At 33.9% G+C, this 23,642-nt stretch overlaps 3 protein-coding genes and 1 pseudogene across 3 annotated transcripts; 3 read left to right on the top strand and 1 right to left on the bottom strand.

Moving 5' to 3' along the window:
* Window positions 1-4,949: 4,949 nt before the first annotated feature.
* LOC145621199 (tRNA-specific adenosine deaminase TAD2-like) lies at window positions 4,950-7,228 on the bottom strand. The gene is made up of 2 exons (XM_081675937.1): window positions 7,105-7,228; window positions 4,950-6,156 (listed from the first exon to the last, which is right to left on the bottom strand). The coding sequence occupies exon 2, from the start codon at window positions 6,014-6,016 to the stop codon at window positions 5,459-5,461; it is 558 nt and encodes a 185-aa protein (XP_081532063.1). The 5' UTR covers window positions 6,017-6,156; window positions 7,105-7,228; the 3' UTR covers window positions 4,950-5,458.
* Window positions 7,229-8,940: 1,712 nt separating this feature from the next.
* LOC145618999 (stemmadenine O-acetyltransferase-like) lies at window positions 8,941-10,266 on the top strand. Its single transcript, XM_081673603.1, has one exon. It carries the CDS (start codon window positions 8,941-8,943, stop codon window positions 10,264-10,266), a length of 1,326 nt encoding a protein of 441 aa, XP_081529729.1.
* An 835-nt stretch (window positions 10,267-11,101) lies between these two features.
* Window positions 11,102-12,465, top strand: LOC145618998 (stemmadenine O-acetyltransferase-like; annotated as a pseudogene).
* Window positions 12,466-13,937: 1,472 nt separating this feature from the next.
* On the top strand, window positions 13,938-21,399 carry LOC145618997 (protein NRT1/ PTR FAMILY 2.4-like). The gene is made up of 4 exons (XM_081673602.1): window positions 13,938-14,070; window positions 18,883-19,100; window positions 19,277-19,836; window positions 20,544-21,399. Exons 1-4 carry the CDS (start codon window positions 13,938-13,940, stop codon window positions 21,397-21,399), a joined length of 1,767 nt encoding a protein of 588 aa, XP_081529728.1.
* The last annotated feature ends 2,243 nt before the right edge of the window (window positions 21,400-23,642 follow it).

The raw sequence follows: 23,642 nt of genomic DNA, 5'->3' as shown, positions 1-23,642 counted from the left end.
CTTTTTTCGACTTTGTCGAAAATGGGGAGGTTTGACAAAACTACATCAATAGTTATCCAAATAGGGTAAGCATCATGATTAAGGGGGAAAAATGAAACAAAAACATACTTTTCTTGAAATCATGTGAATAATGTTGCCATGTTGGTAAGAAAATCATTGAAATTAAGCCAATAGTTAAGGAATATACCATATTTACTAAAGCATAGAATAATAATAGCTAATGATGTGGTTCAATCTATAACCATATTAAGTGGGATTTAAGCAAGAGAAGTAAGAAAGCACTCCAATTAGAATTTAGCTCATATAAATGGGAACAAACACCCACTAAGCTAGCTAGTCATGATGATGAGTACATGCACTTCATGACTAATGATATCCATTTATCAATTGTGATAGGGTTGCCAAATATTTGTCAACTCATACATCCAGTTAAAGCAAACTATTTGTTCATTCTAGATAGGGTCAAGCTAAGGGATAATGAAATAAAGTCAACTTATTATGATCTTCAAAAGCATCTTCAACTTATTTTCAAGTTGCTTTCTAAGGTTGTCCTGATAATCTAGAAGGCATTATTTTATTTCACCCTTACCAAACTGCCGCCTTTGGCTAAGGCTCAACAATAAATACCAACATTTAGATTAAGGGGTTATGTTACAAGTTCAAATTACACAATCATAGCAACAAAATTTCAAACGGAGTGAGTAGAATATATATTTTGCCATGTAGTTATTGTTTGTAGAAAAAAATTGGGTATATAAACAAACGTCCAGTATATGATCTCGTGTTAATCTTATCTCATATTCCCTTCATTTGCAATTGATAGACATAATAAAAGCGACGATTATTTAGAGATGTTTAGAAAAAGTTATCACAAAGTATATATTACTCTTAATTTAATTGAAAAGGTACACGAGTACTAATAATCAGCCTATTCCTAAAAAGAATCACACAGTATCACAATATAATAGTGATTTGTGATTGGATCTTTCAGTATGCCCTTAGCTCTAAGGTGATAGGGGTGTTGGATAGCTTTACATTATATTACTATATTATACAAGTACACCAAATCCCGATAATTAGAATTCATGTGACTTCTTTATCTATGAGAAGTTGAAGTAACGTGATAACTAAATCCAAATCGAGTGGAGCATGTCATGGGATTACTAACTTAATAAAACTGAATCTTATAGTTCTAACTTCTAGCATTTCATAGGACATTTGTTATGACGTCAAATCATTAGCAATCCATAATTTTCACGAGTCAAATAACTCTCTGAAGTCAACTAAAGAAAAGATGGAAGAGGTGACAACCAAATACTAAACCAGCATTTCCTCAAAAAATAAAAAACAGCTTTTTTCCTGCACATAACATTGTTCAATAGTTCAGCAACAAGGCCCTATAGTAATATGTAATTAACAAAGGAATGTGGGATCAGTACACACACTAAACAAAACACAGGGAAGCCAATGCGAAACACCAGGATTATACTGTCCTGATAACGAAAGCTAGAACACGGTAAAACCTTTGTACTAACAAAGAGTAATATCAATCACATCGAAACAAAATACTTACGACAATATGAGTACGATTTTAGGCAAACAGAAGAAGATTTAAGATTTGCTGTTAAGGATTTCCACTCCTGTCTACTTTGGAAAAGTAATTAACTAGTAAGTGAAAGGAAAAGGAGCTCAAGGTACAATTACGCGAAAAAAGGCAAGATCAAATCAAGGTTACATCAAATAAATCACTCAGGAAAATACAGGGCAGGGCAACTAAGGTAGCTTTCAAGCTTTACTAGTTATGCCTTTCTTCTTTAAAGAGGATTTTTCCAGATGCAAAGCATTATGCTCTTCTTTACCCCACATCATTAGCTACTTGTTGGAAAATGACAGAATTCATAAAGTAGATTATCAGGTAACTATGGCAATAATAGAGTCTTTAGACTATTAAAGTTACACTCTTTCTTTCCTTTCCTTACAAGAGGTGCAAGAGAGGTAAGAAGAGATCTCAGCAAGTAAGCATTGGATTATAGCTAATCAAGTGAGCACGGCTCAATCAGGACACATAGAGTATGTAAAGAGCTAATCGAGTGAGAAGGTCTCATTCAGGACCGGATTTGGGCAGAGATTTTCTGGCCTGAACTATGATTGCCTCAATAAGTCATTCAGTCAGACCAATTTTTTGAGCTAATCAAGTACTCAAGGTTTTGACATCATGGCCCCAACTATACCAGGCATGGCACCGGCATTTTTGAGCCTAAAAGTGGCCAAATCTGAGATGCCAGGCAGAAATAAACCAGAATTATGGGGTGTATGATAGATCGGCCCACAATCAGCTCTACAACATGAAAAAGTTACATAAAAAAAGATGTAATCAGCACTGAAAAAATATAGACATGGTCACCTTGATCATTAGTAGGAATCTAAGCTAAAGAGAATAATATCTTACTTCTTGTCCATTATTGAGAAATATCAGGTCGGCTGTTTGATGTTAACCTGCAAAATTGATGCATGTAGTTGGTGTGAGTAACAGAATAAGGATTAGCATCACAGAAAGGGTTGAACTTCTATGACCCGAATCCTATAACTTAACCATAATTAGCTGCTACAAGTGACGGATTAGGCATGAAAAACTCATAATTAAGTAAATTAACCGCAATTGATACCATGAGTCCATATGAGAATCTACCAGGGTATAATTATGTGTAATAAGAATCTAATAATCATCATTTACTTTTCTTACCAGAATTTAGCTATAATAAGAGAATAAGGCTAATCCAATGAGTACTGCTCCCCTAGATGCTGAGATGCGTAACAAAGGTATCTTTAGGTACAGCAGTGGGCTGTACCATGGTATTTGGATGACAACCCATGGCATGGCACAGACCACAAGTTGTGCTAATGTGCTGGATTGCTGGTCCATGGCACAATGTTCTACTGACAGTTTGATTGTGCCGAACTAGCACACTGACAATCATAACCGTGTCGTGCCATACTGCCATGTAGACTCTGCCATCATGACCGTGTCGTGCCATCCTGCCAGGTAGATTTTACCGACTGCAACCCAAGCACGGCTCCCTCATATTGCATGACCCACTAACGTAATTCAGTAAAATCTATTCAATATTGTACCCACAGATATGCTACTTGTGCTACTTATGCTACCACTGAACTTCCTTAACAACCTCCCCCTGCCCCGATACACTCCTAGGTCCTGGATAAAAGAGAACTTAAAAAATGGTAAAAATGCAACCATTACAAATCGGTAGCACCTGATACAGTTATGTCGGCCTTTATCTTCTTTGTACCGACAAATTCTCCCCGCATTCTTTCCCCATTCTAGAGATCTTTTCAGAAGAAAATTGAGAGAAAAACAAAATGATGTTCAGCATCAAAAGTTACAATAATACTACATCTAACATGTCTCCATATTTGCAAATTCAGATTGAAGGTTGAGTTCTGACTTACAAGCTTAAGAAAAAAAAAAAAAAATCCAACTTATGTCGGCTAATAACTTATGTCACTGGTTGACGCGTAACTTTGTCATAAATTGTAGTACAATACCAAATCAAGAGATATTCACCATCAATTGATTTCAAATAATTCATATAAATCTGTCTTTGATTAGCAGGATCCTTGTGCAAAAAAACAAAATCTTCACTATTTGTGACAATATATGGTTTGTGTATAGTCATTTTATAGTAGGCCTTCTATTGGACAGAGAAAGCAATACACTGTATGAGTGGTGTGACTGTATCTGCAGCATCCAAATTGTACAAATCACCCCAAACAGAACTCATCATAAGTGACATGCAGAAATTAGAAAAGGATGGGGCTACTCATACATGATAAAGGGGGAAAAAAAGGAAAAGAGAGAGAATTCATTTCATTTGCATCTTCTAAAAACATTGGTATCAAAGTAGTCATGAAATTGCAGATATTCAATGAAATAATTTCAGCAAAAGACCTTTCACATTAACATACATCAAATAGATACAATTATACTTAGTTCAGCCCTTAACTTTATGGTGAAGGCTTTAAATGGAGTGTGACCACACCACAATAGACATCTGATGATTTGCTGAATGGAATCGATCAAATGTAAAAAGAAAAACAGTCAGTTCCTATAAAAGGAGCAGCGAAGAGGAAAGGTAGGTTATATGGCAGATGAAGGATATTAGCAGAAAAAGGAAGTTAACATGACAACTAAACCGGCAAGCATAACTAAATTATTGCAAGTATATTGCAAGAATTAACGATAAAAAATGAAGGAACAAGCACACTCATAGACTAACAGCTCATATCTCCATGGAAAATCATGCCTTCGTCACCATCAGGAGATTAAACGAGAAGCAACAAGTCATCATCAGAGGTAAAGAAGTTTATATTGTTCTATAAGATCCAGACAGAACTATAGTTGACAAACGCTAGCAGTTGGTAAAGCAGAAGGATGCCATTGAGGGCTCCAGTCTCCAACATAGCATTATTCATCCAAAACAGACTATATTTCAAAGTTCAGATAGGATCCAATTTATCAAGATTAATTTCTGGTAGAAAGACACTCTTACCCTGACTTGAGATAAACAAAGTTTTCCACTATTAGATAGCAACCTAATACAACAGGTGAACTCCCTTTTCTATACCGGTGGCTCTATAAACATGGCCAAGAGAACTCAAGAAGCTTAGAAATCGCAGTTTACAAGGTTACAGAACAGGTTCAGTAAGCTTAAAAGTGAGTTACTTCTGTTTAAATTGAAATTGATTAATATTGAGTTCTACTGTTATATGTAGTATAAAAATAGAATATCCAAGAAAAAATAAGGTAAAAAACAGAATTGAAATTTTTTACTAATCAAAGTAGTTTGCAGTTGTAATATAAGTTGTTGGAATCATGAATTCATGACCATTAGCACAGCAAGCAATTGGCAATGCAACAAAATTTTGAGTTTTCAAAAAAGACAGATGGTCACTCTATGCTAAATTTCATTGGGACAACATCCAACACTCAATGGACAATTCACTTTGATAAGATTATATAAGTTTAGCAAGAAAACAAGCTTACCTTTACACACGCCAAGCGCTGTAAAGGTCAACAATCATCCCATTTTGAAATCGATGAAACAACCAAGGCACATAGTCATTAAACCATATAATGGCAATAAGTCGTATCAGTGATGACAAGGGTATATGCTGAGATACTGCCACCTTGCCACAAGATCTGCCCAGAAAAGTACAATAATACTCTGTCTATAGTTCATTTTGTACACATTTCAACAAGTAGAACTGAGAGGTGTCAATTTCAGTTTTAAATAGATTGTGAAGAGGCTGACCACTCTCTATCATTATTCATTTCTGCCCCTCGATATAGCGACTCCTCACTATATCATTTGTATTGTCAATGAGTTTTAGAAACAACAAAGTAGAGCCATTGTAGAGCACAGGACAGGAAGAGGGGGTGTCAGGGTTGAACAACTGTCCTGTGAGGCTTGGGTGCATTAGGATTTCCACGTTCATAGAAAGTTTGAAAAAGAGAAACTGCTTCTGATGCCATTATCCCTCCAGTACACTTATAGCCTTTTGCTCCTCCAACGTTGGAGTGCTCAGAGTTAGTTGAATGAAGAGAAAGAATTGAACCACATCCCCCAAACTTATCATTAGGACATCCATAGTACACTTCCTTGAATCCCATAATTGATAAAGCAGCTGCACACATTATGCACGGCTCACATGTAACATATAGAACACAGTTTGAAAATTTCTTAGCAACATCTGATTGAGAAAGCCCATCTTGTTGCCACTGCAGTAGTAGGCTATCAATAGCTTCCATCTCTGCATGTCTTGTAGCATTCCGTGTCTCGTTAGTGCGATTACTCCCAGATGCAATGACTTTCTTATCCTCAACAATCACACAACCCACAGGCACCTCAAGTCTCTCCAAAGCAAGTTTTGCTTCTTCTATTGCAAGCTCCATATAAGCATTAATATCACAAGATTTACCTGCCTCATCCGAACCCATCACCAACGACTCCAAAGTGAGAGTTCTAAGTTTTACCAAAATCAGAATTCTAAACACCACACGACCAAGGCCTTTGACTTATGAAGGAAATTCTAACAATAACACTGTTTTCCTTATATTGAGAATAAATTCTTTAATTCCTGCATTTACAAGGAAGAACAAATGAAACATTACTACAAATATAGGGACTTCTCAAAAGCCTACATACAAGAATAACAGATCAAGAATCAAATTCCAAAATCCAAACAATAATTGGGTTCGAAAATTGAAGACGAGGCAAGTTGATTACTCATATAAAATTCAGAACAGACTTGAGGGCAACATGTAGCAAAAGTTACCAGAAAATAGTAATGAATCTAATGACAATACATCTGCTGCAATCTCTACCTAGAATACTATCATTATTGAGTGTAATTATGCTAAAACGACTTTATATAGCTGCCGGTTCACAAATTAAATGTCATTTTCCAGATTATATGAACTGAAGCACTTAGATTTCCAAATAAATGAACAATAACAGGTTCTTATTGATATAGTATAGGTCTATAATTATAAAAGCAGACCCATTAAAGCTAACATATTTCGGAACCACATATTCAATAATGTTAACTATTTTAAATTAGGAGCAACTGAAGAATTAAGCATTGAATTCACCGGTGAATGCCAAATTGCTCAATAGCTTACTCGGCAATGTCTTGGAGAGTGGTACTCAAAACCCGGGATCAAATTCCGTCTATAATATACCCTTTGCGGGTCTCTATCCTACAGAATACGGAGTACATATCAATTTCACTAGTGTCTTATTTTAAATTACAGAACAAATCGTCTACTAATTGTCTAAAGATTCTAACATTTTTAAAATATCATATGACAAATATCAACATAAATATGACGAGAAATTTATAGAGACGATTTTAACAATTACAACTAAACAACTAAATAAAATTGAAAAGAGATGTTTGGGAAGATTCTAATGCTTCAATTGGTTTAATTAGATATAATGAAGAGGGTGAACTTAGAAACTTCAATTAAACAATACTTGAAAATTCTGAAAAATTAAAGGAATCAACAAGAAGGCTTCTACTTACCGACGATAGATTCGACAGAAATTGCCGAGCACCCTGTCGCCGGCGGTTGCTCCAGTTTCCGATGATGGACCTCAAATTACTGCTCGATCTCTTGCTTGTTTTGGTGATACGAATACAAGTACTCTACTACCGGACTTGAACGGTACCGTTTGGTTTAAATTTACTCATTAAAACCTTTTTTTTATTTTTTATTTTTTTATTATATTAAGGAAAATTTGACATGTACGGAGATAATCCTAACTTTGCTCGATTCGTCTAAAATAATTTCAACTTTTGATTATTTTTTAATAATCCGAACTTTAATATATATGAATTTGCTTTCAATGGTCCAGCTACTCCCATTTGACCAGTAACATATAAATAGGTAAATTTAAACAAAAAAAATATATTGTACACTTGTCATCATGTGATTGGTCGAAAATAAGTTTAATTTTAATTTTTATTCATATTATTGGTTTTATTATTTAATTAATTAACTTTAAAAACATTATTTTAAATTAAAAAAAAAAGCCACCAATCCAAGCACCACCATCCTCTGCCAGCCTGACCCCAACCACCAACCGTGAGCGCCTAGCTAGCCCATTCCCCCCATACGCTGGCTTATTTCCCCCCTCCCCCGCAAGTGAAGCCCGCCTCGCCCTTCTCCCCTTTCCGTTTTGTTTTTTTTGGTTGTTATGGGTTTTCTAGGTTGTTTTGGGTAGGGTTTATGATTTTGGGGGACGTCGAATAGGGGAGGGGGTCGTTTCGGTGAAGGAGGGGCGTTTATGTGGTCGATCGGGGTAAAAGGAGGAGGGTGGCGTGTCGCGTTGGGGGAATTTGGGGAGAGAAGCAGCGGGCTACTAAGGTTGTTCGTGGGAAGGGGCCGGAAAAGGGTGAGGTAAGCTTCGCTGGCGAGGGAGGGAGGAAATGAGTCGACTGGGGAGTGGGCCAGCTAGGTGCCGGCAGCTGAGGTAGGGGTTTGGTGCTGGGCGACAGTCGCTAGCTGGTGGAGGTTTTTTTTAAGGAAATTTGATTTTTTTTTAATTCTTTTTACATTTTAGTTAATTACTACCTCCGTTAACTATTATTTGCAACAAAAGGGGTGTTTGCGGACTCCTAGGCAAAATTTGTTTGTGAGTGTAAAATGGAGAGAGAAAAAGTTGGGTGCATGTGATGAGGAGAGAGATAGAGAGAAATGATAACTTAAAAAGGAAAGAAAACATTTGTTGCACATAATAGTTAGCATCCATTTATAGTATATGTTGCAAATTATAGTTAACGGAGGAAGTATTTTGATTTAATTTTAAATTTTTTTTACTAATCACGTAAGGTGACTTGTTATAAAAAGTTTTATAACCGGTTGGGACTATTAGAAGCAAATTCATATTAAAGTTTTGATGTTTAAAAAATTAATCAAAAGTTGAGAATATTTTGGGTGAATCGAGCAAAGTTGGGATTATTCTTATTAATTTTTCTTTTTTTTTTTTTTAATGAAAAGTTTTTGCTTTTTTTAATTTATTTTTTTAATTTTTTTGTCGGGAATGAAAAGGAAATTTTGCTATTACTTACAGAATATTGTTTAAAGACACTTTTAAGAACAACTAGCATGTGCTTTTGATTAGCACATTGTGCAAGTTGTTATTAAAACACTAAACAAATCAACTAGGAAGAAGATTAGCACAATATATGCAAATGTCAGGTGGTACAGCTTGACATTACTTGACTCTTTATATCTATTAATCTTGAAGCCAATTTAAGCAAACACCACTAAGATTTATTCATTTTTTAATTTCTGAAGAAGAAAATAAACTATCCTAGCTAGTTCAGTAGTTCTTCTTGGGTTAGCTATTTGCCACAATGAAGATTAGAGTAATCTCTAAAGAAATTATCAAACCATCTCAAAAAACACCTAACCACCTTCGATCTTTAAAAGCTTCTTTGTTTGATCATGTTAACACGCCCAACCTTATACCACTTATCTACTTTTTCTCCCAAAAACTTTCTTCAAATATTGAAACTCATGAAGTCTTGGATCGACTTAAAGGATCCCTTCCCACCACATTATCCATGTTCTATCCACTAGCAGGGCGCGTTCAAGATGCTAACTACATCGATTGCAATGATAAGGGAGTACCTTATGTACATGCCGAGGTTGCCAGTCCATTAGAGGACGTTGTCCACAAGGTAGAAATTTCTCAACTCGACAAACTTGTACATTCTTACAAAGGCCAAGATCAAGAGGGGTATACGAGCTTGTTGTTATCCATCCAAATTAATGTTTTTACATGTGGTGGACTTGCTATCGGCGTAAAGATAAATCATGCCATTGCTGATGGCTACTCAATGTTCATGTTTTTTAAAACATGGGCATCTATGGCCAATGGAAACCTCCACCACACAAGTATATGCTCCCCGTGTTTCGATGTATCAAAGGTTTTTCCACCCTCATCACCAAGAGATATAAATTACTTGGATGTAGTCATAACGGATAGACCGATGGGCAAGTGGTTTATGTTTAATGACGAAAAGTTAGATGCCCTAAGAGAAGTGATACAACTAAAAACAAACGGAGAAAGTATAAGTCTGTCGATGGTATTATCATCCCTCATTTGGAGTAGATTTAAGGTAGCTTGCCATAATAGTGCTAACAATAATATCCCTCATGAAGTGAGTTGTTCGATTAACATTCGTCGTAAAGTGCATCCACCAAATGAGCAATCTTACTACTTTGGAAACATGTATGTTACAAACATAACCAAGTTATCAAACAATGAATTTGGCAATGACTCAAACAATGAATTCGTAGTGAAAGTAAAGGAGTCCATTGGCAAAATGATGAAAAACGATGGGTTCATAAAAGCGATGCAAGAAGGTAAAGAGGACTTGAGGTACATGCCGGAATACTACGAAAGGCTAAGCAATGGAGAGATATTCACACTCGACTTTAGTGATCTACGAAGTTTACCGGTGTATGAAGCTGATTTTGGGTGGGAAAAGCCAGTTTGGGTCACAACCGCAAGTTTAATATACAAGAATTTTGTCATGTTGATCCCTGCAGGTCCGTCTACAAAGAAAATTGTTGCTTATATATTCTTGAGTCGCGAAGATATGATCAAACTCGAAAATGACATTGTGTTCAATGCATTCTTGTCTAAGACCCCTCGAGTTAGGAATAAGCTTTGACATGTACTTCAAGAAAATCACCTTTTCGTGGCCATTATTTCGTAGCATTTTTTTTTTATTCACAAGAAATTCACTTCAGCTGTATTTGTATCTCCATTCTTTTTACTATATTGTTTAAGAGTAATACTTTATTCATTTCTTTATAGGTGCATTATTTTAACTAGGCACATTTGTCAATGCATTGATATATTTATGAGAGGAACTTGTTTAATAAGGTAAGACCCTGTTCACATCACCTTATTAAAATAACATAAAAATCAGATAAGAAATATAAATAAATACTTCGTATGTAATAAAAAAAATCAGTAAATAAAATTAATTTTAATTCTATAAAGATAACTAAAGTTCAGCAAAAATTATTTAAGTTCAATAAAAAATAATTTAAAATTCAGTAAAAATAAGGTGAAGTGAATAGCGTTTAAGGCATATATCTCTTTAATAGGGTCTTTATCTTTACGGTTGTAAAAAATATCATCAATTGATTTCCAATTAAAAAAACTTTTTTTTTTTTTTTTTTATTCTTGTTGGATCTAAATTTGAAATGTCAGCACAACTTTAATGTCAGATTATTCTATTATTATAAAGAGTTGATTCCTACGTTGGTTATGTCGATGTTGTCCAAGAAGATTATGAATAAATTACATCTTATAAAATAAACAATGCATTATTAATTAACTCAAGTTGTTTTCAAAAAAAAAAAAAAAAAAAAAAAAAATAACTCAAGAAATCTCAAATGTAAGTGGTTTTCGTTGCTTTATTTGGCTCTCCAATAGATCTCAAAGCCACATTGACCTTACACTTTACATAATTTAATAGCTTTGTTGAAGTTCTTTGGATGACATTGAACACAATGAACACCAAAGTAATCTCTCGAGAAATTATCAAACCATCATACCCAACTCCTAATCATCTTCGTCTATTACAAGCCTCGTTGTTTGATCACGTAAACTCGCCCACTCTTATGCCCCTTATCTTCTTTTTTAACTCCCAAAAAACTAGTACTAATGAAGCCTTAGACCGCCTCAAAAGATCCTTACCCAGCACATTATCCATGTTCTATCCACTTGCAGGGCGTGTACAAGGCGCTGACTACTTCAATTGCAACGACGAGGGTGTACCCTATGTGCTAGCCAAGGTAGACACGCGATTAGATAATGTAGTTCACAAGGTAGAGGCATCTGAGCTCGACAAATTGTTACCCTTGTATGGCCATGAAAGCTTCATTAACACCTTGTTGTTGGCCATCCAAGTGAATGTTTTCGCGTGTGGTGGGATTGCCATTGGGGTGATGATGAGCCATGCCATATCCGATGCCTTTTCACTATCAATGTTTGTCAAGACATAGGCGTCAATGGCTAATGGTAACAACCACAATAATGGACTACTTGGTTGTCCAATTTTCGAGATATGTAAATTATTTCCTCCATCAACTACAAGCAAGGTAGAAGACATGGACGTGTATGCCAATCAAGAGAGGCCCGTAACCAAGTGGTTTATGTTTCGCGAAGCCAAGCTAAATGCCCTTAAGTCGATATTGTATTCATACACCAAAACCGGCACACATAATGGTAATAACTCGCTCATCATGATTTTATCAGCTTTCATTTGGAGTAGAATCAAGGTAGCTTGTCATAATAAAAGTTCTAGACATATCCCTCATCATGTGTTCCAAGCAATTAATTTACGTCCTAGTCTAAGTCCACCTAATGAACACTCTTACTATTTTGGTAATATTTTTGTTAATGCCATAGCAAAATTATCTCTAATTATCGACGATGATAACTACTCTAACGAGTCTTTAAGTGTGAGTACTTGGTGAAAGCGAAAGAGTCCATTGATAGAATAATGATAAACAATAACGGGTTTGTAAGAAAGTTACAGGATGGTACCCAAGACCTGAGATTCATGCTAGAGCACTTTGAAAGATCGTTTAAAGGAGAGACAGTTTCACTCGGGTTTAGCAATCTACGAAGTTTGCCAATATATGAAGTTGATTTCGGTTGGGGGAAGCCAGTTTGGGTCACCTCTGCCACTCTTTTGTACAAGAATTTGGTTGTTTTGATCCCTGCTGGTCCGTCGAGCAACGACGACATTGTAGCTTATATCAACTTGACTACCGAGGATATGGCCAAACTCGAAAATGATCCAGAATTTAATTCATTTTTATCTAATAAATCTCGTGTTAACAGCAAGTTGTAAACATGTAAGCTTGTAATATTAGATTTTATTACCATTATAGCTAAGATTAATTATAGCTTGTAATATTAGATTTTATTTAATTACATTGTTTATGTACGCCGCAGCTAAATTGGTGAATTCAAAGATGGAATCGACAACTGAAGCACATTTAAAATTGGATATGAAAAACTTAAAATTATACTAAAAAAGGATTTTTTTTTTTTTTTTTAATTTTTTTTTTTTGAAACAAGTAGACAGGAATATTATTGCATGTCAAATTCCACCAAAGCTAAAATGCTTTGGGGAAACAAGTTCATATAGAGCAATTTCCACAAATAATGCTATATTGTAAACTATTTCCGTATATACGTTGGTTCAAAAAATATTTCCCACCATACCGTCCACGTAGGCTCGGTTATTAGGTTCGTTTTTTTTTTTTTAAATCCTAGCTAGTATTAAACCGCTAATATTGATTGCGGTTCTAGCTTAATAGAATCGCTAATGGTGTTAGAGGTTCTTCAAATAAAACCTCTTACGGTATTAGAGGTTCTTTACTTTGAAGTACCGCTAATACCATTAGCGGTTCTACTAACTAGTACTTTGTATCAAGGGGTAAGAGTGGCAATTCTCGTAAATTGTGACTCCGTCGACGATGGCAACAATGGAGGTGATGAATTCGGCACCAATTTGAAGTAGTATTGTCAGGATTTGGGAGTACCACTAGTAAAAATGGAGTATCATACATTCGTGCTTTTTGAACAATCAGTATCGTGCTCTAGAAGATGGGGAAAGACTTTTTTTTTTTTTTTTTTTTTTATAATAATTTTTTTTGACAACTCATAAGAAAACTATGAAATATCTTGGCGGAAGTATATTGTTAAGTAAAAACCGCAAATGACAATAGCGGTTCTTTACTAAAATCGCTAGCGGTTTAATTTTAATAAATGAATCGCTAACGTCATTAGTGGTTTTTAGTCTCGGAGAATTCAAAAACCACGAACCTTACACTAATCTTACGTGGACGGTATTTTGGGAAATAATTTTTAAACCAACTTATATGAGGAATTAGTTTATATTTTAGCATTATTTACGGAAATTGCCCAGTTCATATAAACTAACTCATCATTTCCTCCCATGTCCCATCTAGCTATCAAATAGGCCACTTTATTCCCACTTTATTACAACATGAGAACAAATAAAATAATCAAATAAGCTAGCAATCCTACTAATATAAGAGGAATCTTTTCTTTGTTGCACATAATATGTAGTTTCTGCTTTAGAAAAATGTTACACATAATTCGAAACGGATGTAGTATCAAAAATAAATTATATAGACTACTATGTAACATAATTGTACAAAAATTTAGTTGTTGGGCAATTGGCAATTAATAAAACATTACTCGTAACTAATTAATAATTTTTAGCATGATAGATGTTGATAAATGTACAAGAAGGATTCCAACAGATCATCTTTATTATAGTAAACCTGAAAAATGGAGAGTTGTGACCCGAAGCAGCATGAAGTAGTAGCATCAAGACTTGGTGTTGATGAAGAAACTGAAAACAACAACAACAACAACAACAACAACAACAAAGGAGGTTGGATAACCTTCCCTTTCATCATTGGTATTATTTCTCTTCCCCTATCTCTGATCGTACTCTGTCTCATCGTAAAATATGTGTATTGCATTTGAATAATCAAGCTCAAATTTCAATTAATTTGACTCTAATTTTTACGATAGAGCGGAGAAATACACTCAAATATACTCCAGATATGTATATCTAATGTTCAATAATTTTTCAAGTATGAATAAACTAGAGGTGATCAACATTGGCCCGACCCAAAAATAGGGCGGGTTTGGGCAAGCATAAAACACATTTTTAGTTAAAAAGCCCGAATTCGGCCTGAAAAAGTCCGCAAAGCCCATTTTGGCCCGACAAACCTGTCACTTTTTTTGCGGATTTGGGCACGAGAAAGTGTGTTAAGGCCCGGCCCGGCCAAATTTTTGATCACCTCTAGAATAACCACAAAACACGACATGATGTTAAAAGTTAAACAGTTTTTTCTATGGCCATGTTTGGGAGAAAGCTTATTGGGGGTATATTAGCTTATTTGACTAACTTTAGCTGATTGACTAGTCAAACAAGCTAATACAAGTGTTTGGTAGTAAGCTTATTGAAAGAGCTTATTCTACTAAATAAGCTCTTTTTGAAAAATATCATTTTAGGAGCTTTTTCAATTAGCTTATTCATTAATTATTGTGAAATGACACTTATAACCTCATTTAATTTAAATTCCTATCTAAACTACCTACCTCACAATTAGCTTATTGGTCATTTCACATACTCAATCACCTTTAAGCTATCAGCTATTTACCAAACACTTTTATAAAATCAGTTAATACAATAAGTTAGTCAAATCAGTTAATAAAATCAGCTAGTCAAAATCAGCTAACTCAATCAGTTTCAGCTTTTAGCTTTCTTCCAAACAGGGCCTATATGTTATTATCACTACTTCGTATATGTTTGTCCTACTTTTTTTAAGCTGCGCAGTAATGTAGGCATGTAGCAATGTAGCATAGTAGTATTTAACTTTTAATTATGTTATATGCTATAATACCTCTGTCTCATTAACACTACTAATTTTGTAAAAGTCACAATCCATAATCAATTCGTTGCTCTTTTTTTTGCTGTGATGTAGCCTTCAAAAGTCAACTCTGTTTAGAGAGTATCTTTCATGTTTCCATGATCAAATCCTTATCAGAAGATGATCATCAATGATTACAACTTGGAACCTAACTCCTTTATAATCTATTCACATAATATCTTTACGTATAAGTCTTACTCCCTCCGTCCCTTTATTACATTCCTATTTCTCATTTTGTACTAGAATTAAGAAAGTTAAAGATTCCTTAAAACTAATACGGAGTAATTGGGAGCATAAATATGCATGTGGGGTTAGAGAGTGGAAATTTTATCATAGACCCAGGTGTACCATGCACATAGTACACTTGATCAAAATGCAAGACGTGTAAAAAACGTGGAAAGAACATTGTATATTAATATAATGAACATTATTGTATATTAACATAAAGTACATGAGTAAAAAAAGGTTTAGAACATTTCCTCCTTTGATCTAATGTATTGATTTGTTACTTATATTCCAATATTTGATTTATTATTTACACTCAATCTTATAAAATATTGTTGGTTAAAAAAAAACTTTTATTTCTTTGTATGGAGAGAGAAACAATGGAAAATTATGAATTTCAAAGTGATTTAATATTATTATGGAGTTGTTTCAATGAATCTTGTGATAGAAAGATGTAATTCACGAATTCGTTGTTTAGGAAAAAGGTACTTTTTAATTAATTTATTAATTTTACTTTTTTTCTCTTAATTTTGTGTATTTTCAAAGGTTGAAGAGGATGTTCTTCAACTTATGATGAATGTTCTTTTACCATTCATTGGATCCATATTCATTTTTTTTTATTGGAACGTTCATTGAGTTTAATTAATATGTTTTTTGGGTCTGAATTATATGTTCGTTACAATTCAATTTATTTATATTCTTTAAGGTATATAAATTTAAAATGTGTTTTGATTATAATAATACAAGATACGTTGTTTTTAATTGAATAGCTTGTTCTTTTATGTTCATTTGAAAACTAAACTTTTGAAAATAAAGATTTAAATTTTGAATTTTTGAAATTTGAAAACAAAACCCTGAATTATTTTCTGAAGAAGATAATTTTAAATAGAAATTGAATATTTTAAAATAATTTAACATTATTACGTGATAAAAATCAATTAATAATTATCTTTAACTTTTTTTGAAACTATGTCTCCGAATTTACAGTGTTCTTTATATATCAATGTTGTGTTCTTTTATAAATTAGTGATGTTCTTTACAACTGTAAGCTATGTTCTTTTCGTTTTGATTCGGGTGTACCATGCTCATGGTGCACCTGGGTGTACAAACCAACGATTAGTTAAAGAGAGATAGAGAGAAAGAAAAAGTGGTTGGGAATTAGGAGAGAGAAAATATTGGGAATTGATATTAAAGTACAAAAAAAGAAAAACAAAAAGGGTGACAAATCATCAAAAAGAGTATAATATTGTAAAAAAGTACAACTTATAAATAGAAACAGACACTTAATTTTGGTCACCCTAAAAGGAATACAGGCATGTAATAAAGGGACGGAGGGAGTATTATTATTATTTTTTTTGATGAAACAGTATAAGTTCAGTCGTCTAGGTTGAACAATTCGTTATATTGTATACTACATCACCACTCATTCAACCTTAATCATAATGCCATGTCATATAATGAACCAACATTATATTAATTACTCCATTTAAAAACACGAGGTAAAGGATATTCGAACATCCAATCTCTTATAAAAAGGGTGGTTATTTAACCTTCTAGGCCAATTATCAATCATGTTATAAAATGAAATAAATAAATAAAAAAAAAATTGCAAATCGTATAGTCTAGCTATTTTTTTTTTATCATACTCCATAAATATCAAATACATATAATAGCAAAGGTAAAGTATTGTGTAGAACGGACTCACATGAGTCCGGTCGTACAAACATAAATTGCATGAACCTCCTCTTAGAATAAGATCTCCCAGACTCTTTCTCTCTCCTCTCGATTACCACCAATCAGCTCTCATGCATATTGCATCATAATTCTAGATCACACCCTGTTCTTGGATCAGTACTCCACAATGACCCACATTACACTCCTCAACCTCTCAAAGTTCATCACCCCAGAATACTAGGCTCCTGTTGTTTTAACCTCCACCTTCTTCGCCTGTAAGACGGTCACCAAGGTTCAATGGTGTTATTCAATCTGGGAATTGTAATGTTTCTGCCTATACATTATCGAAATAGAATGGAAAGACGGTGAGAAATTCGGAATCGAGGAATAGCTTTGAGTTTGAGCTCTGATTCAGTTGTTAATGGTGGTAAGAGAAAGCAAAATTCTATGATTGATCGAGAGTTTGTGAGGCGGTCGCCGAGGTTTTCGGCTTTCAATTAAGAGATGAGCGTTGAAATTGATCAGAAATTAGGGAAAAAGACACCATATTGAAGCTGATTGAATCTCCGAGATTGTTGCTATGTTAGATCTTAATTGTTAGATTTTAGATTACAATTGTCATATATTAGATTATAAATATCAGAAATTAAATTATAATTGTCAGAAATTAGGTTATATATACTACTATATACTCCCTCCGTTCCCTTTTGATAGTCCCTTATGGACATTTTTCACGGGAATTAATAAACACAAAAATGAATAGTTAAAGTACATTGAAAAAGTAAATTGACATTGGGTATGCAAAAAAGTAGAGAGAGAAAGTAATAAAAGTACATGGGAAAACAAAATTTACATGGGAAGTTAAATTTGCACATATGTTGTTGCAAATTGGAGGGAATTTTGGTAAAAAATTAATATTAATAGTTGTTGGAATAAGCAAATGGGTTGAATATTTTGGGACTAAAATTTGTCCATAAGGGACTATCAAAAGGGGACGGAGGTAGTAAGATATTTAGATATTAGATTATTAATGTTAGATATTAAGTTATTATAGTCAGGTATTAAGTTTATTTTGTTTGGTAATAAATTAGCTAGTATGGTCAGGTATTAGGAATATTAGTGTCATGTATAAAAATATTATTGTCAGGTATAAGAATATTAGTGTCATGTATTAGAATATTATTGTCATGTATAAGAACATTAGTGTCATGTATTAGAATATTATTGTCAGATTTTAAAACATTAGTGTCATGTATTAGAATATTACTGTCAGATATTAGAATATTATTGTCATGTATTAGAATATTATTGTCAGATATTAAAATATTAGTATCATGTATAAGAATATTATTGTCAAGTATTAGACTATTACTGTCATGTATTTGGTGTTGCGGGCCTCGCGATCGAGTTTAGTAAGTCCGCGCCTTTTTTGTTGGACTTTTGTTATTGAGCCCGGTCTCACGTGAGTCTGGTCTCACACAAAACCTTTTGAATAGCAAAATAATTAAAGTAGCAAACCTGGTGGTGCACCGCTAGGGCTACACACTAATTCCTTTATAATATTTTGTCAACATGTAAGTCTTTCCATACTCGCTAACAACAACAAAGTATTAGCAAAATAGCAAGTTGCGTTTACACTTGTACTCCATTGTGTTTTGGCGCCATTAATTATACTAGTAATTTTGTCAATTTGTTTATAATACGCTCACAAGGTACGAGCACATGTGATGTGGCTGTCAACTTTGCTAAAATTATGGTGTAGTTGTAGTTATGGTCACAATAATCAAATATTTAATCTTATAAACAAATTTAACATTAAAAATTTCATTTATTGTTGTTAATATATCTGTGAAAACTTCCAAAATTATGAATTTTTTTTGTAATAATCACAGGGACAATGATAGGAATATCATTGGCAGCAAGTGCTTGGAACGCCAATCTAGTTGTATATGCAATACAACAATACAACATGAAGGAGATTGCTGCTGCAAAATTGTACAATATAGTTATGGGTGGTATGACTTTAGTCTCCGTCATTAGCGCGGTTCTTGCAGACTCTTTCTTCGGATCGTTCACCATCTTCATTGTTGCATCTTTTGTTTCTCTGCTTGTAAGTAATTGTAACGATCTAGATTTTTTTTTCGTAGATTTTGTTAGAGGCCATGACCAACTCAATCAAAAGATTAAACGGGTGGTTGAGGCCTAGAAATATGTTAAATTAATAGTCTATCAAATCATTAGTACTTTTTCCTTGGTAGTGATGTTGGTTTTTTCCTTACGATACAGGGTGTTGTCCTGTTTACGATTTCAGCTACAGTTCCGTCCTTAAGGCCTGAATTATGCATCAAAAGTAATGACTTGGTAGAATGCAAGCCCCCATCGACAATACAACAAGAATTCCTTTATGCCACAATTGCTTTGGCTGTGATTGGAGCCGGAGGCACGAACTTCCTACTAGGAACAATTGGAGCAGACCAATATCCTAACTCACCAAAACATCGTCAAATTTTCTTTAACTGGTTCCTTGGTGCCATTCAAATTGGCGAAGTTATAGGATACACTGTTGTAGTTTACCTCCAGAGTAATGTGAGTTGGGGAATCGGTTTTGGCATTGGTGTTGCTGGAAATGCATTGGCCATACTAGTCTTCTTTGGTGGATCATGCTTTTATCGGCGTGTAATGCCTCAAGGAGGAAGCCCTTTCACAAGCATAGCTCGCGTTGTAGTGGCATCTGTAAGGAAGTTTAAAACAAATGCAACGAAGTCAGAAATCAATGGTGATTCTTACTTTTATTGTACCTCAACATCAAGTATTATTCATAGAACTCCTCCAACAAATAGCCTAAGGTAATATAATCTAAGTAATTATGTTTATCTATACTCTTTTTGTCTCAAAATAATGTTTCTGTTTGGGAATATTTGTTTTATTTTTATTTTTGAAAAACTATCTACTTGTAATAAAATTCGTATTTTGTAAAATATGACCTAATAAACAATTTTCCTAAGAAACTACCTACTAAAAGGTAAAATGTTGTAAAATATTACCTTGACCGAATTTCCATTGTTGACTTGATTTTTCGGTGTGGACCCACTTCAAAACACCTAGGAAACTACCGCGAGGGTTGGTTTTCAAGGTGTTAAGACTATTTTCGAGGTGGTTGGAGGATATTTCGAGTTGATGGGGGTGGTTTCAGGCTACATGATGGTAAGAGGTGGTGGTCTTGGTGTTGGAGGGTGGTTTTGGCTTGGCGTATGTAGAGGCAATTTCAAGCAGGTTGTGTTGATTTTGGGGATGAAAGCAATGGTTTTGAGGGTGTTTTCAGGTGGGGTCAATGCCGAAAAAATAGGTTAATGATGGAAATTCAGTCAGCCATAGTATTTTACAATATTTATTAATTAAGTATTTTCTTACAACATTTTTTTTTTATTAGGTAGTCTCTCACAAAATCTAGGTTTTATTAGGTAGTTTCTGACAAAAATTTCATCTATTCTTGACAAAAAATTGATTATTAATTATTTGTTTCTCTATGTTGTTGTCATGGAAAATTAATAAGATTTCTTAATCGAGCTGCCCTAAGAAGAACTGGTGATAATAACGCGATAGCAAGCCAAAGATTCACAAAATCATGGTGCTTATGTACAGTGGAGGAAGTAGAGGACTTTAAGAGGTTTATAAAAGTATTGCCAATATGGTCATCCGGTCTAGTTTCAAGTATCATATTCAGAGTTAGCTCTAGTCTAGTTGTGCTCCAAGCTTTAGTAATGGACCGAAGCATGGGACCTCATTTCAAAATCCCGGCAGGAAGCATGCTCATCTTTATCATTGTCTCAACATGTCTAATGATCTTTATACTTGACCGAATTATGTACCCATTGGTGCAATACGTAATTCGTCGAGCATTGACACCTTTGGAGTCCATAGGTTTCGGGTATCTTGTTAACGTGTTGAGTGCAGTAGCTTTTGCCCTAGTTGAAATGAAGAGACTACATTTAGTAAAGACTAACCATTTGATGGATCAACAAGCACAAGTAGTGGCTCCTATGTCCGTTTTTTGGCTCGTCGTTCCCCTTGGGTTGATGGGTATTGGCTCAGCATTTTATTTTCCAACATTAATGGCGTTCTATTATCAGGAGCTTCCAGCTTCACTCAAGAATACTGCAAATGCCATGATTGCTTTACAATTTTCGGTTGGAAGTTATCTTGGCACCGTTTTTCTTAGTGTTGTTCAACATTCTACTTCATGGTTACCAGATGACATTAACCATGGTAATTTAGATTACCTATATTGGACGCTAACAATCTTAGGATTTATAAGCTTTCTATACTATCTTTTATGTGCTAAGCTGTACAAGTATCATAATTCCGAGAATAATAGCGAACATGGATCATTAGTTGACATCATTTACTGATATCAATGTATTGAAACTAGTTTTGAACTCATACGATACCCCTGAATGTAATCATAAAACATACAATCTTTATGATGTTTTTGGTACGGTGAACTTCATGACCGAGTCCTTTTATTATATAGTTTGTTTTCAATTATTGTTATCCATATATTTTGATTATTGTTATCACAACACATAAATATATATAGGGCCCATGGTGGCGGTGGACTGTCATCGCCAACCATATTGTACGGTGATTAAAAAGAAAAGGGTTTTTCTCATTTGTACCCAAGTAGTGGGTAGAGGTTAGATATTAAAGTAGCGGTTGATAGTATAAGTGTTTGACAAAAATATACGTAGCGGTTGCAATACTAAAAAATATCAAAATTCATACATATATAATTAAAAACTAATAAAAATTTGTCGAACGCTACCCAATACTTCTCAACGGCACTATTTTTAACGTTTGAAAAAAGCTACCACAACTCTATCTCTATCGATAACCGCTACTAGAATCGCTACCTTGCCAAACACTTATAAATTTTTTCTACTAGTGTTTTGACTAGTCAAAACGCTAATACTATCACCAAATAGGGCCTAAGCGGATAAATGGATGACTAATTTATTTTAGTAAAAGTAAAAAAAAAAATAGGACACAATCGTTGAATAGATATATTCCCTCCGTGTTTTAATAAATGTTACAGTTTGATTAGCACATATATATTTTTAGGCAATTTAATTGACTTAAATAACATAAAAGATAAGTGGAATAGTTAAAATATTAAAAAATTATAAAAGAAAGATAGTGGGGGTTAATAATTTATTGAAAAATAATGAATGTGTGAGGAATTCATAATAAAAAAAGTGATAGTGGATTTAAGTGGGAACCATGAGAGAAGAGAGATGTAATATTTAAATAAATGTAGCTTTTTGCCAAAAAAAAATGAAGTGTAATACTTATTAAAACACGGAGAGAGTATGTGAATTAGAGTAGTTTTTTTTTTCTCTTTTTAATTATTTATTTATTTATTTTGAGAATACTGATAACAACTAACCATCCTCAACATGACATTGAAAATCATGTATAGACAGTGTAATTATTGTTTACTCATATATTATTTTAATATTTCTACTTTTAATTCTCTAATCTAATGTTTCGGGGTGTATGTTAGCTTTACGTACCTATTTTTTTTTTTTTAATTTTTTTACGGTGTAAATAAACTGACCAATAATGAATTCGTTGAATTTTATAAATAAAACTCAACCCGTCACACGCCGAGCCCTGTGTCTTTAGAGCTGCTCTACTTTGCTCTGCTCTGCCCTGCTCTGCTCTACTAAAATCTACTCTGCTCTACTCTGTTCTGTAGTGTGTGGAAGCTCTGCTTTACTCTACACTGCTCTGCTCTGCTTTGTCCTGCTCTGCCTACTTTGCTATTTCATTATATATTAACAATTAAAATAACTACATCCACTATTTCATTATATATACTTTATTTTTATTTTTTTTTTACATTAGAAAGTAAGCAAATATTGTACAACACACATTAGATTGAGTTTCTTACTTTTTTTTATTTGCATTACTTTCCTTTTTGGGTGTTTTTTTTAAAAATGCATCACTTCTATATTTGGTAACTTTATACTCCCTCCGTTTTTAAATACTTGCTCTATTTCTCCATGCGCGGAGTTTTAGGAGAAATTGGAGAAAGTAATAAAATTTGGAGATAGTGGGGTCGTTGGTGGAAGAATGAAAAATTGTATAAAGCAAAAGGAGTGAATTGGAAGAGAGAGAATAACTGTTGGGTCCATCCACTAGATGAGATAAATTAAAAGAATATTGTAAAAGCTTTCCAAATAACGAAATGGAGCAAGCATTTTAAAAAAGCCACAAATGGAAAGTGAAGCAAGTATTTAAAAACGGAGAGAGTAATATATTTTATCAATTCTCTCCCTTAAACCCCACTCAACTTATTTTATCATTTCTCTCTATTTCATAGTCTCCACTAAAATAATAAAAATATCTATCCTCTCTCACATACTTTCTCATTCATGGTCACATCTACTTTTACTATAATAATTTATTTACCCACTCACAATATTATATTACTCTCCTAAAACTTTGTGCAATACAAAATTATGCAAATAAAAAAAAAAAAAAAAAAAAAAACGAAGGGAGTACAAACTTATAATGTGGTGATTAGGGACGGCCTATCTTTTTCAGTTTTGCTGTTTGATGTATGCCTTAACCAATAATGTAAGCATTGATT

This window comes from Chenopodium album, chromosome 27, assembly GCF_948465745.1.
Source record: "Chenopodium album chromosome 27, dcCheAlbu1.1, whole genome shotgun sequence".
In the NCBI taxonomy this organism is placed as follows: Eukaryota; Viridiplantae; Streptophyta; class Magnoliopsida; order Caryophyllales; family Amaranthaceae; genus Chenopodium; species Chenopodium album.
Note: the sequence above shows the minus strand (reverse complement) of the source record. Positions and strands in the feature narration are given on the sequence as shown.